The sequence below is a fragment of the Aquarana catesbeiana genome, linkage group LG01 (genome assembly GCF_042186555.1).
Source record: "Aquarana catesbeiana isolate 2022-GZ linkage group LG01, ASM4218655v1, whole genome shotgun sequence".
Lineage (NCBI taxonomy): Eukaryota > Metazoa > Chordata > Amphibia > Anura > Ranidae > Aquarana > Aquarana catesbeiana.
In genome coordinates, this window is record NC_133324.1 from 515,204,169 (window position 1) to 515,221,420 (window position 17,252).

At 47.0% G+C, this 17,252-nt stretch overlaps 1 protein-coding gene and 1 long non-coding RNA gene across 4 annotated transcripts in view; one reads left to right on the forward strand and one right to left on the reverse strand.

Moving 5' to 3' along the window:
* Positions 1–10,971, reverse strand: part of POLRMT (RNA polymerase mitochondrial) — a 287,623-nt gene extending 276,652 nt beyond the window's left edge. The window contains exon 1 of one of the 3 annotated variants that reach the window (XM_073594039.1): positions 10,777–10,971. In XM_073594039.1, coding sequence (XP_073450140.1) covers positions 10,777–10,876 — 100 coding nt within the window. In that variant the 5' untranslated portion in view covers positions 10,877–10,971. The remainder of the gene's footprint in view (positions 1–10,776) is intronic. The other 2 variants (XM_073594038.1, XM_073594037.1) reach the window with 2 other exon arrangements.
* LOC141104208 (uncharacterized) overlaps positions 10,815–17,252 on the forward strand; it is a 52,327-nt gene continuing 45,889 nt past the window's right edge. The window contains exon 1 of the long non-coding RNA XR_012235480.1: positions 10,815–11,053. This is a non-coding gene — a long non-coding RNA (uncharacterized lncRNA). The remainder of the gene's footprint in view (positions 11,054–17,252) is intronic.

The window sequence follows — 17,252 nt, forward strand, 5'->3', positions numbered from 1 at the left end:
TTAAAAAATAAAGGATACCACAACAAAACAAAGATTCCACACCTCTTCCATCCCTCCACTAATACCAAACTCTTCGACCCTCAAGCCACAGCTGATGCTTTCAGCCATTACTAAAACACATTGGGGGTTATTTACTAAAGGCAAATCCACTTTGCACTACAAGTGCACAGCAAGTGCACTTGGAAGTGCAGTCGCTGTAGATCTGAGGGGGCCATGCAAGGGAAATAAAAAACAGCATTTTTGCTTGCACATGATTGGATGATAATATCTGCAGAGCTTCCCCTCAGATCTACAGCGATTGCACTTTCAAGTGCACTTGTAGTGCAAAGTGGATTTACCTTTAGTAAATAACCCCCATTGCATAACCTCAAAGACAACACCACGCTACCCCAACCATCTAATGACGAAATAAACTTGTTCCTGCAAGAAATTAATTTACCTATACTCTCTCCATGCTTAATGCCCCTTTTACAACCCAATAATTGTCGGACATAATCTCAAAATTACCTTCTAATAAGTCACCAGGTCCAGACGGACTCACTGGAGAATATTACAAACAATTCAAGACAACTTTAGCGCCCTACCTGACCCAAGTATGCAATGATGCTGCCTCCTCTTCCTCTCTCCCTACTGAAATGCTCAAAGCTCTTATTATAACCCTACCAAAGCCAGGGAAAGAACCTACCTCACCCCAAAACTTTAGACCAAATTCCCTACTTAACATTGACACAAAGATCTATGTCAAGCTAATAGCTACTAGATTAACGGATATAATGCCATCCCTGATACACCAAGACCAATCCGGTTTTACAGCAGGACGTCAAACGTTCAATGCCACACGCAGGCTCATTAATAGAGGTCGACCGATATGGGTTTTTCTCTGGCCGATGCCGATACTTAGAAATCGCGGTGGCCAATGGCCGATATGTGATGCCGATTTTTTTGGGCCGATATATTAGGCCGATTTTTTTTTTCTTCTTCTTTTTTTTTTTTACCTTCATCTCATAAAATCTAACAGTTAGACCCCTTTCACAATGGGGCGTTTTTCAGGCGCTTTTGGGCTAAAAATAGCGCCTGTAAAGTGCCTGTCAAACAGCTCCCCTGCAGTCTCGGTGTGAAAGCCCGAGTGCTTTCACACTGAGGCAATGCGCTGGCAGGATGTTACAAAAAAGTCCTGCAAGCAGCATCTTTGGAGCGGTGTATACCACCACTCCTGCCCATTGAAATGAATGCGCACCGCTGCCGAAGCGCCTGCAAAGCGTTTCGGCAGCGGCGCTTTAGGGGCGCATTTAACCCCTTCCTCGGCTGCTAGCTGGGTTATAAGCGCCCTGCTAGCAGCCGAATAGCGCTGCTAAAATGATGGTAAAGAGCCGCTAAAACTAGCAGCGTTTTACCGTCAACGCATGCCCGCTCCAGTGTGAAAGCAACCTTCAGTGATACAGAAAATTTTTTACATTTAAACATTTATTAAACAAAACAAACCTCCAATCAGCTCACTTGTATGTAGAATTTAGATTAAAAAAAAAAAAAAAAAACCTCTCAAATATTAAATACACAAAAACAGGTAACCAAAACTTCTGGATGAAAAAAAAATGGGCTAACTTTACTGCTTAGTTTTTTTTTTAATTTATTAGTGTATTTTTTTTTTTTTAATTGCATTTGAAAGACCGCTGCGCAAATACCGTCTGACATAAAATATTGCAACAACCACTATTTTATTCCCTAGGGTCTCTGCTAAAAAAAATATATATAATGTTTGGGGGTTCTAAGTGATTTTCTAGCAGAAAATACAGGATATTTACTTGTAAACAACAAATGTCAGAAAAGATTTAGTCTTTAAATGGTTAAACAGAGCTTCTACACACGAGTTTAGTCCATTCATAAGTGTAAACATTGTATCCTTCAGGTTCTTTTTATCAGATTTGGCAGGCTGCCCAGAGGAGGAGAGAAGTCGCTTCACAGTTTTCAGGCAACTTGTATTGACTTCTATTACAGAAGTCATTTGCAAGTCACGCTGAAGCTATATCGGCTTTTTTTATCAGCACAATCGGCCGATGCAGTAAAAAACACCAAATATCGGCCGATAAAATCGGTTGGCCTCTACTCATAAACATTATAAATAATACAGAAAGCACCGAAACGCCTTCTCTGCTTCTGTCTTTAGAAGGTCGTATCCTATCCGCCATCATGGCGCTGATCGGCTCTCCTCTCCTCACACTCTGTCAGTGTGATGCGAGCAGAGACGATCACCGGAACTTCCTGATTGGACACAGCCGATCACATGGTTAAAGAGCCGCAGACGCGGCTCTTTACGGAGATCGGGGTTGTGCCGTGTCCTAGCAACACCGCGCAGGCGCGCAAGAGGGGCCGTTCTGGGACGCCGTCATATGACGGCGTCCCAGAACGAGAGCCGCACCGTCCCGCCGGGCGGGCGGCAAGCAGTTAAAGCCTAAAGCCAGTCAAGCTGGACTGGGCAAATTTCGATCCATGTATGGGCAGGCTGGTTGTACAGAAGTTGATATACTGACCAACTTCTGTGCAACAGCCCTGTTAGTTTCCCCCCCCCCCCCCCGATTAATCACTGAGGCCAGTTATAGTCAGCAGTGCTGATCACTGCATTTTGACAGTGAGGAAGTCTCCCCACTGTCAGAATACAATAGCTCAGTGGGAAGGATTCTCCTATGCACATCAACTGTGTGGATGGGGAAAATGGGTCAAACAAGCAGTTTGAATGAAAAAAGAAGAGGTGGAGGGTAAACAGAGGAGGAAAATGACTACTGAACTGGAAGACAGAAGCAAGGGACACATTATACTGAAGGTAAGTAATGTCCCTTGTGTTCGTTTTGGATTTTTTTTTTTTTAAAGGTAAACTGAGGCTTTAACGGCTTCCAGACCACCCTCAGTACATTTACTGCGGGCAGGCAACACAGCCAGGCTAGATCCTCAGGCTACGTCATCATTTTGGGTTAGGGGTTTGCTGCGGACCAAAATTACGGAGGTTGAGGCAGCAAGCTATGGACAGTTATTGGGTGTGGGGCCGAAAGGAGAGTTCAGAGTCCAGGACTACACCTAGGACCTTAGCATGGGGGGTGGGTTGATTGTTGAGCCATTGATTTTGACAGAGAAATCAGGGGAAGGGGCACATGGGGGAGGAAAAATTATGAGCTCAGGTTTGAATAGATTGAGTTTGAGGAAATGGTGTGACATCCAGGCTGACAGGTCTGTTAGTAAGTTGGTGATGCGTGGGAAGACTGATGGAGTGAGCTGGGGGGTAGAGAGATAGATTTGGGTGTCATCGGAGTAGAAGTGGTATTGAAAGCTATGGGAGGCAATCAACTGACCCAGGGAGGAGGTGTTGATTGAGAGTAGGAGTGGTCCAAGAGAAGAATCCTGGAGGACCCCAACAAATAAGAGGAGAGGAGGAAGTAGAATTATAAGTGACACTGAAGGTGCGGTGGAATAGGTAGGATGAGAACCAGCTAAGAGTACACTGAAGGAGACCAAAGGAGTGGAGTCTTTGAGGAGGAGGGGGTGGTGGCCCACTGTGTCAAAGGCAGCAGAGAGGTCCAGGAGGAGTAGTACAGAATAGTGTCTGTTGGTTTTAGCCATTAGTAGATTGTGCGTTTAAGGAGACAGTTTCTGTGGAGTGTTGAGGGCAAAATCCAGTATTTTGCGAGTGAAAAATTGTTTCTGGCGAGGAGCAGGGCTGCCGGGGGGAGGGGGGACACGTAACCACACAAATCCCTGTGCTGTCAGAGGAGAGGAGACATGTCGTTTGTTCCTACTATGTAGGAACAGCGAAATGTCTCCTCTCCTACTCAGTCCTATCCCCATACAGTTAGAAACACTCAGGGAACACATTTAACCCCTTGATCGCCCCCTAGTGTTAACCCCTTCCCTACCAGTGTCATTTACACAGTAATCAGTGCATTTTTATAGCACTGATTGCTGTATAAATGTCAATGGTCCCGAAAATGAGTCAAAAGTGTCCGATCTGTCCGCCGCAATATCATAAAAATCACAGATCACCGCCATCACTAGTAAAAAAAAAAAATTATAAAAATGCCATAAATCTTTCCCATAGTTTGTAGACACTATAACTTTTGCACAAACTAATCAATATATGCTTATTGAGATTTTTTTTTTTTACCAAAAATATGTAGAAGAAGAATATATATTGGCCTAAACTGATGAAGAAATTAGTTTTTTAAAAACCTTTTTTGGGGATATAGCATAAAGTAAAAATTTTTTTTTTTTTTTCAAAATTGTCGCCTTTTTTTTTTTTTTTTTTTTTGTGTATAGCGCAAAAGATAAAAACCGCAGAGGTGATCAAATAGCACCAAAAGAAAGCTCTATTTGTGGGGAAAAAGGACGCAAATTTAGTTTGGGTACAGCATTCCATGACTGCGCAATTACCAGTTAAAGCGACGCAGTGCCAAATTATAAAAAGTGCTCTGGTCAGGAAGGAGGTAAAACCTTTGGGGGCTGAAGTGGTTAAATTTAGCTGTATATTTTTATGTTATTACCTAATTCCACCACCACAAAACCTACAAAATAAATTCTCCTACTTCTCACAATCACAGCAATACCACATATGTTATTTGTTCTTTGTACCCGTAGTGGGGCCAAACAAAAATATTTTGTTTTTGTCCTACCTAAATCGTACTGACACTAAATAGAAAACCTTTTTTCTTATCTAAAACACACTGCCACTAACCCTGGCATTAACTGACACTAACTGCCATGGACACTGACACCAACTGACACACTGCCACTGATTTTTAGCAGGACTGCGACATTGTGGCTGACAGATTGGACACTTTAGACACTTTTTTGGGGCCACTGACACTTACACAACAATCAGAGCTAAAAATAGCCACTGATTACTGTATAAATGTATAAATGTCATTGGCAAGGAAGAGGTTAACACTAGGGGGCAGTCAAGGGGTTAAACGTGTGTCCTAGGGAGTGTTGGAACTGTAGGAACTGTAGGGGGATGGGACTGCCTGGAGGAGGAGACCGATCGCTGTTCCTAATCAGTAGGAACAGCAGACCTGTCTTCTCTTTCCTGACAAAACCGAGATATGTCTGTTTACATCAACGGATCTCAGTTCTGTCTCTCTCAGGAGCGATTGTTGGTGCCCGGCGGACATCGCGGCCGCCGGGCATATGCATCGGCTCCATCGTAGCGCACCCCCTAGAGCTCCTAATGCGGCCAACGTACCATGATGGCGTTTCGAGCAGGGGAGCAAACCTGCCGCAGCACAACTGCAGCAGCTGGTCCTTAAGCGGTTATGGACCTTGTTTGTGCACTGGTGCACAGTCATGTTGGAACAGGAATGGGCAATCCCCAAACTGTTCCCACAAAGTTAGGAGCATAAAATTGTCCAAAATGACTTGGTATGCTGACGCTATAAGAGTTTCCATCACTAAGGGGCCAAGCCCAACCCCTGAAAAACAACCCCACACCATAATCCCCCTCCACCAAATGATATGAACCAGTGCACAAAGCAAGATCCATAAATAAATGGATGGGTAAGTTTGGGGTGGAGGAACTTGACTGGCCTGCACAGAGTCCTGACCTCAACCCGATAGAACACCTTTGGGTTGAATTAGAGCGGAGACTGCGAGCCAGGCCTTCTTGTCCAACATCAGTGCCCGACCTCACAAATGCGCTTCCGTGAGAATGGTCAAACATTCCCATATAAAAAACTCCTAAACCTTGTGGACAGCCTTCCCAGAAGAGTTGAAGGTGTTATAGCTGCAAAGGGTGGGCCAACTCAATATTGAACCATACAGACCAAAGCCGCGTACACACAATCAGATTCTCGGATGACTGTTCGTCCGTTTTTTGTTGCATGCCAGTCTCATGTCGAAATTGAAGAGGTTACTCACCATATGAAAATTCTCCTACGACAGAATGCAACTTCAGAAGTGATGTCATGTGTTGAATAGCTTTGTATGTATTCTTTCGTTTCTGAGCATGCGTAGTCTTGCTCTTACGATTTTATGCAGACGAAAACCGTACTAATTAAACGAAAATTGGACGTTGAGTTCACGTACGAACTCCAGCTTTTGTCGGACGAAAAATCGGAATGGGCTGTCGAAAGCACCGTACTAACAATCCGAAAATCGGCAGATCGTTCATCGGAAGAAATTTTACTTCCGATTTTTGTATCATGTATATGGGCCTTTAGAGCCTCTGTGGGCAGATTGTCAAGTTTGGAGGAGGAGGAATGCTGCCCGTGACCCCAAGAACACCAACCCCACCGTCAAACATGAAGGTGGAAACATTATGCTTTGGGGGTGTTTTTCTGCCAAGGGGACAGGACAACTTCACCGCATCAAAAGGGACGATGGACGGGGCCATACACTGTCAAATCTTGGGTAAGAACCTCCTTCCCTCAGCCAGGGTATAGAAAATGGGTCATTCCAGCATGACAATGACCCAAAACACATGGTCAAGGCAACAGAGGAGTGGCTTAAGAAAAAGTACATTAAGGTCCTGGAGTGGCCTAGCCAGTCTCCAGACATTAATCCCATAGAAAATATGTGGAGGGAGCAGAAGGTTCGAGTTACCAAACATCAGCCTTGAAACCTTAATGACTTGGAGAGGATCTGCAAAGAGAAGTGGGACAAAATCCCTTCTGAGATGTGTGTAAACCTGGTGGCCAACTACAAGAAACGTCTGACCTCTGTAATTGCCAACAAGGGTTTTGCCACCAAGTACTAAGTCATGTTTTGCGAAGGGGTCAAATACCGTATTTATCGGCGTATAACACGCACTTTTTTCCCCTTAAAACCAGGGGAAAATCGCAGGTGCGTGTTATACGCCGATCCCCTGCGATCCCGACCTGTCACATTTTCAAAATCGCCGACCGCGATTTGAAAATGGCGCCGCCGGCGCCGAAATACACAGAGCCGGTCCTCGGCTCTTTCCGGCGGCTGTCGTTCATTTTCGGCTCCACTCGTAGTCCCGAGCGGAGCTATCTGAACCTACTCGGCTAGGTTCGGATAGCTCCGCTCGGGACTACGAGTGGAGCCGAAAGTGAACGACAGCCGCCGGAAAGAGCCGAGGACCGGCTCTGTGTATTTCGGCGCCATTTTCAAATCGCGATCAGCGATTTTGAAGCCCAGAATGGCTGGGATCACTGGGGAAGGCTGCACTGGGGAAAGCTGCACTGGGGAAAGCTGCACTGGGGAAAGCTGCACTGACAAGGCTGCACTGGGGAAGTCTGCACTGACAAGGCTGCACTGGGGAAGTCTGCACTGACAAGGCTGCACTGGGGAAGTCTGCACTGGGGAAGTCTGCACTGGGGAAGTCTGCACTGACAAGGCTGCACTGGGGAAGGCTGCACTGACAAGGCTGCACTGACAAGGCTGCACTGACAAGGCTGCACTGACAAGGCTGCACTGACAAGGCTGCACTGACAAGGCTGCACTGGGGAAGTCTGCACTGACAAGGCTGCACTGGGGAAGGCTGCACTGACAAGGCTGCACTGGGGAAGGCTGCACTGACAAGGCTGCACTGGGGAAGGCTGCACTGACAAGGCTGCACTGGGGAAGGCTGCACTGACATGGCTGCACTGACATGGCTGCACTGACAAGGCTGCACTGACAAGGCTGCACTGACAAGGCTGCACTGACAAGGCTGCAATGATGGGCGTTTAAATGTAAGTTTTTTTTCCCTTCAACTTCCCTCCTAAAAGTTTTTTTTTCCTTAAAATTCCCTCCTAAATTGGTGGTGCGTGTTATACGCCGGTGCGTGTTATACGCCGATAAATACAGTACTTATTTCACTCATTAAAATGTAAATCAATGTATCACTTTTTTGAAATTCGTTTTTCTGGATATTTTTGTTGTTATTCTGTCTCTCACTGTTAAAATAAACCTCCCATTCAAATTATTTACTGATCATTTCTTTGTTAGTGGGCAAACATACAAAATCAGCAGGGGATCAAATACTTTTTTCCCTCACTGTATAGAGTTGGTGCGGGATATAGGTGATAATGCATGTTTGTTTTGTCATACCTCGTGCTGCGATTTGCTATAACTTGTCGGAATACGCTGCACATATAGGCATCACATCCTTGTTTTTGATCCACTTGACCTCCAGAAGATTTACCCCCTTCATGACTAAGCCATTTTTTGCGATACGGCACTGTGTTATTTTATTTGACAATTGTGTGGTCATGCAATGCAGTACCCAAATAAAATGTACGTCCTTTTTTTCCCCCACAGATAGAGCTTTCTTTTGGTGGTATTTGATCACCGCTGCTTTAATAATTTTGTGTTATTAACAATTGTGAAAAAATATATATATATTGTTTACTTTCCTGCTCCAAAACCTATCCAATAAAATGTTTTGTTTTTATTTAAATATAAATTCTTCAAAAATTTAGGCTAATATGTATTCCGCTACATATTTTTGGTAAAAAAAAAAAAAAATCCCAAAAGTTAGTGTCTGCAAACTATGGGATATTTTTATTTAATTTTTACTAGTAATGGCAGTGATCAGCGACTTATAGCGGGACTGCAATATTGCAGCAAACGTTCTGACACATTTTGGGGATCGGTGACACTAATACAGTGAACAGTGCTATAAATATGCACTGTCACTGTACTAATGACACTGGCTGGGAAGGGGTTAAACATCTAGGACAATCAAAGTGTTAACTGTGTGCCTAGCCAGCGTTTTACTATCACAAACTCTATCCTTTCCCTCTTGTCAGAATGGCGATCTGCCTTGTTTACATAGGCAGATCGCAGTTCTGCGTCTCTGCCTGACAAATGGTGGGTGCCAGAGGACATCGGGTATCCTGCAGTTGCCGATCGGCTTCGGCTGTGAATAATCACAAAGGAAGCAAGCCGCTGGTGGTGCACATGCATGCCCCCTACCCGGAGGTGTCAGATCTCACACAGACACACACATATATATATATATATGCATTCAGATAAAAAAAAAACCTTCTGTGTGCAGCAGCCCCACTTATACTTTCCTGAGGTCCATCTAAATCCAGCGATGTTGTAAAAAAGACTGTCTGGGACTCCCCTCTTCATTGGCTGAGACAGCAGCGCAGTTATTGTTATTTTTAACGAAAAAAAAAAAAAAAAAGTGGTGCATGCCCCCTACCCAGAAGTGTCAGATCACAAACTGAAAACATGACCTGTTGGGGCACCTTGAGGACTGGAGTTGAGAATCACTGATCTAGATCCAGCAATGTTGCACAAGAGACTCGGCTGGCCGGGACTCCCCTCCTCATTGGCTAAGACAGCAGCGTGGTGCCATTGGCTCCCGATACTGTCAAAGTCAGTGAGCCAATAAAGGAGAGAGAGGGGGCTGGCTCCGTGTCTGAATGGACACAGGGAGCTGCAGCTCGGGTGCCCCCATAGCAAGCTGCTTGCTGTGGGGGCACTCAATAGGAGAAAGGGGCCATTAGCTCCAGCGAGGGACCTGAGAAGAGGAGGATTTAGGCTACTCTGTGCAAAACCATGGCACAGAGCAGGTAAGTGTGACATGTTTGTTATTTTTAACGAAAAAAAAGACTTTAGTATCACAAAGGAAGTGAGCCACTGGTCACATGCACACCCCCTCCCCAGAAGCGTCGGATCATATATATATATATATACATACACACACACACGTGATTCGGCATGCACGCAGTTGCCGCTCTGTTGCAGTAAAACTGCTATAGGGTGGACTTGAAGTGGTTGTAAGGGCAGAAAATTCAAGCATCACTGAATAGCGGACTGCAGTTCGGAACCCTTTTGGAATTGTTCTGCCCGCTGCCATTCTCAGAGCCGATGTTCTATTGACTAGTGCCCTCCGGCAAAAAATGCCTGCGCAGTACGGAATGGCATTCCAGCTGATTTCCTGATCAGCTGTTGTGAAGACGCATGCACAGATTGTAGGAGGCAGTATTCGATGATCTGCTAGGCGCCAAGGGAGAATGTAATTGGCAGATTCTTCCTCACTATTGCAGGGCGGGTTGTGGGTGTGTTAAAGAGCAGGTTTTGCGTGCGTTTTAACCCACCCTTGACACAGCCAAAACACGCCGTTTATCACACTGAACCCGCGTGCAACAGACAGAAAACACATCGTTCAACACAGGCAAAATCCGCCCAACAGCCAAGGAGAATCTGACAAGTAAGTTCTCCCTCTGCTGTTTGCATAGTGTCGGATACTGCCTCCAACGATGTGCGCATGCGCTGTGTTGACGGCACGCCAGCTGATCAACATATCAGGTGGAGTGACGTTTGTTACCGCGCATATCCATCAGAGGCATTTTTCAACATTTCTCGATAGAAAACCAGCAGCTGGAGGCAGGGCAGTTCTGGGCAGAGGGTGGGGTCTGTACGAGTTAACAAGCAGGCGATTGGTTGTGAGGATGCAAGGCGGTCATCGCACAAACATGCGATTCCGACCTCTGCTGGAAGAATATTTTACTGACTGGACCTCCCTATATTTGAATTCAATACCCCTGTTTTATATCTTAATGTCTATATCTATGCAAATCATTTAATTTCCAATCCTGTGCTCTTAGTTGAATCGGTTGTCAATAAAGTTGTGTGTGCTCCAAAGATGGCAGCCTACTTGTGTACCTAGCTGAGAGTGCACACACACACCTAATGGAAGATGCACTTCATTAACCTCAAGAGCACTAGAGGACGAATGTCTGCAGGGTGCAATGAGGAGAAATGTGAAGGCAGCTTGTCCCCTTATTCTGTATGAAGGTGATGAGGAGCCCACGTGTCTGTCCCGGAAGTGTGGCTCACCTGTGTCTAGGAGCCGCCTGCAGCGCACACACATCCCCGGGCCGCGTGCCACCTGTTCCCGGAGAACCCGAGACAACACAGCCAGCCTCAGCCCCAACATTCCTTGTGCCAAGCTAGATAGTACTTCCGAGAGGGCGAAAGGACCTTCGTGACGTCACGGCCACATGACCAGCCGAGTGGGGAGGAGCAGGGCTGGCTCGTGTGTGTAAACAAGACTTTCCTGTTGGGGGGAAAAAGAATATGGAAAGTGACACGGCTGTGCTGAAGGGGTTTGAAGGTATATAGCGGCGGTCACTACTGAGCCAGCCTGTCTGATATCTGTTTGGTACCTTCAGGGTCATAGACTAGGAATGGCAGAGAAAATACCTTTTAGTGTGTTTGCAGATCTGCAGAAACACACTACAGTCCATTTAACCTTATTTCTTATGGGTCCCATTCCCATCTATGCAATTCCCTGCAATGTGTTGTTTTTTTTTTGTTTTGTTTTTTTTTTACGCAGAGCACAGTGTGTTTTTGGCTCCACGGACTTCAATGAAATTGCATGAAAGAAAAGGCATGGACATGCGTTTTTGGTGCATTTACCTGCATGAGGCCTAAATTCACACCTATGCATTTTTTTTTTTTGCAGATTTGCACTACAGTCCATTTAACCACTTCAACACAGGGCACTTATACACCTTCCTGCCCAGACCAATTTTCAGCTTTCAGCGCTGTCGCACTTTGGATGACAATTGCGCAGTCATACAACACTGTACCCAAACTAAATTTTTATCATTTTGTTCCCACAAATAGAGCTTTCTTTTGGTGGTATTTGATCACCTCTGGGATTTTTATTTTCTGCTAAACAAAAAAAAAAGTCAGAAAATTTTGAAAAAAAAATGTTTTTTTTTTGTTTCTGTTACAAAACTTTGTAAATAAGTAAGTTTTCTCCTTCACTGATGGGGCTGCACTGAAGGGCACTGATAAGGCGGCACTGATGGGAACCAATGAGGTGGCACTAATGGGCACTAATATGCGGCACTGATGGGCACTGATATGCAGCACTGATGGGTACACATAGGTGGCACGGATGGGCACTGATAGGCTACACGGAAGGGCACTCATAGGTGGCATGGATGGGCACTGATAGGTGGCACAATAGATGGTACTGATGGATGCCAATCAGTGCCAAACAATAATGCCTGCCAATCAGTGATGCCTGTGACGAACGCGGGTGTCAGATCCTCGCTAACTTGCAATGAAGGACCGGCCAACCTCACACCACCCTGTCACTTACGTAACAATGCCACTCTCAGCTGCGCCCAGCACAAAGATTTTCCAGCTTGCGGGACCACAATCTAGGTGCGAGCAACCTGAGAGTGATTGTCACTGGGCTAATTACACAATTAACCCTTTAACTGCCACCACCCCCGTTTAAAAGACCGAGCCGGGGGAGACTCGTAATTTTAGCAATACCAATTATAATTTTAGAATAAGCGTCTGCCACACACACTGCCACCACAGACAGGTCTGCTCAGAGTCTTACTCTACAACAGTAGCGCCCTTCAAGAGGCAGGTTCATTTATAGCTTGCATTAAGAGCTTTAGAGACGAGGTTAACACTTTTCAACCTAAGGGTTTATTATGAAAAGGTCAAAGTTGATGCAAATAAAATATTTACAGAAAAAAGATGTTTCAAAAGATAAAGACAATATACAGCCACAAAGCAATAAGGTAGAATTGGGAAGGAAGAATACTTGCAATTAATGTCCGAGGGTTGATCAGAGTTCGATCGATGAGCTAGGTAATCGGTTCTCAACTTGGCAGATGTTTCTTCTTGGATGGTAAAAGGAGAACTGCCCGTTGTCTTGGCATCTCCTCTTTTCTGTCAAATCAAAGGGGGTGTTGACAGCGACCAGTAACCAATCATCTGGTCAGCTTGTTTAGGGGTTGGTTGCTGGGAAGTGTGTACACTCATGACCACATCCCAGGTAGATTTTGTAATACATATTCATATATCTGCATCTATAGTGTTTACAGACTCCAAATATCCATATTATTATTCAACTTGAGATTTCCTTCAAAACAAGTCTAAACATGCCATCTCTATAACGTATAGCCTGCTTTGGAGGAATAAGTGGTCCCAGGGGTTTCCCATATGACCTGACGTAGGGGTGTCTGGACTTGAAACGTTCCATATTATCTGAGGAAACGAAATATGTCCAGATTATGGCTGTGCTATCACTAAGTCAGAAGTTATGAAACATGCTGAAATTTCATACTTATTCTACTGAGGTGTATTCAGACAATTTACAGCCGAGGCCTGTTAGGTCTCTGAATGGGGAGGGTGACAGTTTTACGACAGGCCTGAACACTGCCCTTACAACAAATGTTTTCTACTGACCTAACCTGGTTCTGTTTTCTCTGTTGAGATAACCTTTTCTGTTGAACTTAAAAAGCTTTGAATTCCTAAAACAAGGAAGGAGGGAGTTCAGAGTTTTCTGTAAGGTTACATGGTTAGCCAAACTGTCATGGCTACTTCCACACAAGATGGCAGCTAGCTACAGCTTTTCATGTCCCGTACGTGATATCGTTACACCTCCCCCCTTAGGTGGTTGCATGGGAGGGAACTACAATTTCCCTCCTGGCGCAACCGACTCCTGCGGGCTCGGCTTGTCGTGACAGCCCATCAGCATTGCCATGGGCGCTGCCTTTCTTATGCTGGATGGTGAAATCGTATTGCTGAAGAATTAGGCTCCACCGAAGTAGTTTGCCATTCTCCCCAGCAACACGATTTAGCCAGCTCAAGGGATTGTGATCCATGATCACATTGAAGTGCCGTCCATAAAGGTACGTTTGTAACTTCTGGAGAGCCCACACGATCGCAAGACACTCCTTTTCGATCGTGGCATATGCTACTTCCCTGGGAAGCAGCTTCCTGCTCAGGTAGAGGATGGGATGCTCCTCTCCGGCCTCATCCACCTGGCTCAGGACTGCACCCAATCCAAAGGCAGAGGCATCCGTCTGCACAAGGAAACGGCGGGTAAAGTCTGGAGCCTGCAGCACAGGTGCGCTGGCCAGCGCCTCCTTCAAGGCCTGAAATGCCTGCTCACATTCTGGTGTCCAAGACACCACCTTGGGCAGTTTCTTTTTGGTTAGGTCAGTCAGAGGTTTGGCCAGGCTACTATAGTTACATACAAATTTCCTATAGTAGCCAGCGGTCTCCAAGAAAGACATAACCTGTTTTTTGGTTTGAGGGGTAGGCCAGGCCAGGATGGCCTCAACCTTCCCTGTCTCGGGTTTCAGGGTACCTCCTCCTACCTGGTGTCCCAAGTACTGCACATCAGTCATGCCAATCTGACACTTACTGGGTTTTACAGTCAGATTGGCAGCCGTCAGTTGGTCCAGGACCTGTGACAGGTGCACCAGGTGTTCTTCCCAGGTAGGGCTGAACACGGCGATGTCATCCAGGTAGGCTACGGCAAAGGTTTCCAGCCCCTCCAGTAAGTCATTCATGACTCTCTGGAAGGTAGCTGGGGCATTCTTCATCCCAAACTGCATGACGGTAAACTCGAACAATCCGAATGGGGTGATGAAGTCCGACTTTTCCCGAGCCTCAGGGGCCAGAGGAATTTGCCAGTACCCCCTGCTCAGATCCATGATTGTTATATAACGGGCGGCCGCCAGCCTATCTAACAACTCATCAATCCGGGGCATGGGGTAGGCATCTGCAGTAGTGATGGCATTCAGCTTCCGGTAGTCCACACAGAACCTGGTCGTCTGGTCCTTTTTGGGGACCAAGACTACTGGGGACGCCCAGGCACTGTGGGACTTCTGAATCACCCCCAGCTGCAGCATTTCCTCCACCTCCCTTTTCATGTCGGCCAGCACCTCCAGGGAGACGCGATAGGCCGACTGTTTAATGGGGGGATGTGCCCCGGTGTCCACCTGGTAGACAGCGAGGTGTGTCCTCCCAGGTTTTCCCGTAAACCTGCTACCATGTACTGCCAGCACTCGCTTCAGTCCAGGTACTTGGGTGGGGGTAAGATTGGAGCTTATCAGGAGTTCTGATTCTACCTCCCTGGTGTCTGCTAGCAGGTCTAGAAGTGGATCAGCCTCCTCGGGCTCTGGCCTGCTGCAGACGGGCATGACATAGGCCGTGCGCTCATGATGGGCTTTGATCATGTTAACATGAATGGCCTTCTGCCGTCTACGCCCTTCTCCCAACCTGACCAAGTAGGTGACATCATTCAGACGCTGGGTGATGGTGTACGGGCCTTCCCATGCTGCTTGGAGTTTGTTCTGCCGCAGGGGAAGCAGAACATACACCTTCTGACCAATGTCATAGGTCCGCTCCCTAGCATTACGGTCATACCACTCTTTCTGCCTAGTCTGGGCCTGGGTCATGTTCTCCCGCACAATTTTCACCAGCGTCTCCATTTTATCTCTGAATTTTAGGACATAATCCACAACAGAGACCTTTGAGTCGGCAATCTTGCCCTCCCAGGTCTCACGGATTAGGTCCAGGGGTCCTCTTACCCTCCGTCCGTACAAAAGTTCAAATGGCGAAAAGCCTGTGGACTCCTGAGGTACCTCTCTGTAAGCAAACAGCAGATGAGGCAGATATCGTTCCCAGTCCTTATCCTGGGAGTGCACAAAGGTGCACAACATTTGTTTCAAGGTTCCATTGAAACGCTCGCACAAACCGTTCGTTTGTGGGTGATAAGAACTGGCCATGATATGCGTCATCTGTATTTTCCGACAGAGAGCTTGCATCAAGTCGGACACAAACTGAGGGCCTTGATCGCTAATGAGCTCAGCCGGGAATCCCACTCTTCTGAAGATTCCCAGCAGAGCATCAGCGACCTTGTCTACCCGGACGCAGGAGAGAGCCACCGCCTCTGGATAACGCGTGGCATAGTCGACAACTGTAAGGATATAACGTTTGCCTGAACTGCTAGGGATGGCCAAAGGCCCAATGATATGCACTGCCACCCTCTTAAAAGGTTCGTCAATCACAGGCAAAGGTTTTAGCGGAGCCCTGTGTACATCCCCTGCCTTGCCAACTCGCTGGCAGGTAACACAGGACCGACAGTAGTCAGCTATGTCAGCGAGCATTGTAGGCCAATAAAAGTTATGTATCAACCGCCCTCGGGTCTTAGTGATCCCCAAGTGCCCTGCGAGGGGAATCTCATGAGCCACTTTTAGCAACTGTCCCCTAAATTGACTGGGTACAACCAGCTGCCTGCTACCTAGGTCAGCCTCATTCCCCTCTGCAGGCATATTTTCTCTGTACAGTTTACCTTTGTCCCAATAGACCTTTTGTTTGTCATTCTCTGCAGGGGGGCGATCAGCTAGACTCCTGAGCTGTGCTAGTGTTTGGTCTGTCTGCAGTGCTGTTTCAAAGGCGGAACAACAGGTCCCAGCCAGCAGTCCTGTGGCAAACATGGACGGCTGCTGAGGCTCAACAGAGGTGGAGTCCACTGGGTCAGAACAGGGAGAGGGCCCAGAGACCTCCTCCTGCTGTTCTGCGACCAGGGCCTGCACCTCGGCTGCCTTTGCAGCACTGCGAGTGACCACCAATACTGGCAATGCATCATCATCATTATCATCATCATCATCATTATCACATTTAACCTTTATCAGTTCAGCATCATTGGAACATACATCAGTTACCTTCACTAGCAAGGGGGCCTTCTCTCCTGTCTCTGAAGAAGGAGGACCTTGCACTTCCACTCCACCCTCCCCCTCCCTCTGTCCATCTACAGGTTGCCCAGATATTACCCCAACATCTGTAAACAGTACCTTGGTAGGTCCAGAGAGATCCGTGGGAGCATCCTGGGTGCTCTTAGCAGGGGCATAGTATGAAACAAGGGTACCTAAATCAGAACCCAACAACACCGCAGTGGGGATCTCCTCCGAGACACCCACCTCTCTCATCCCACTTCCGGCACCCCAATCAATGAAAACATAGGCACGGGGTACACGGGAACGGGTCCCCCCAACTCCGGTGAGGGTAAGGAACTTCTCTGGGATGATGTCTGTTTCTTCTATAACCTCTGGTCTGACCAATGTGACTTCGGCTCCGGTGTCACGAAAGCCTGTTACAGTCCGGTGGCCTATGATGACTGGCTGCAAGTTGGCATTGGTTCCGGGAGGTTTCCCGCTGACGAGCAGCACAGCGGGAGGGTTGCTAGCCGGATGGCCAGGTGATGTCGTCTTCTTCTGCTCAGGGCACTGCGTCCTGAGATGTCCGGCTTCCCCACAGTTGTAGCATTTGCGTTTGTCAGTTAGGAAGGCCTTGGCTCCAGGAGTTGCAGGTTCCAGCTGCTGAGGAAGTTGTTTGGTAGGCAGAGGAGGGGTTGCCGTGTGCGATTTCCCTCCTTTCCAGCCATTCAGAGGAGCCTTGCGATGGTCAGATACCCGAGAGTGGATATAGGTATCTGCCAGTTCTGCTGCTGCTTTGGCAGAGGCTGGCTTTCGCTCCAGCACAAACTG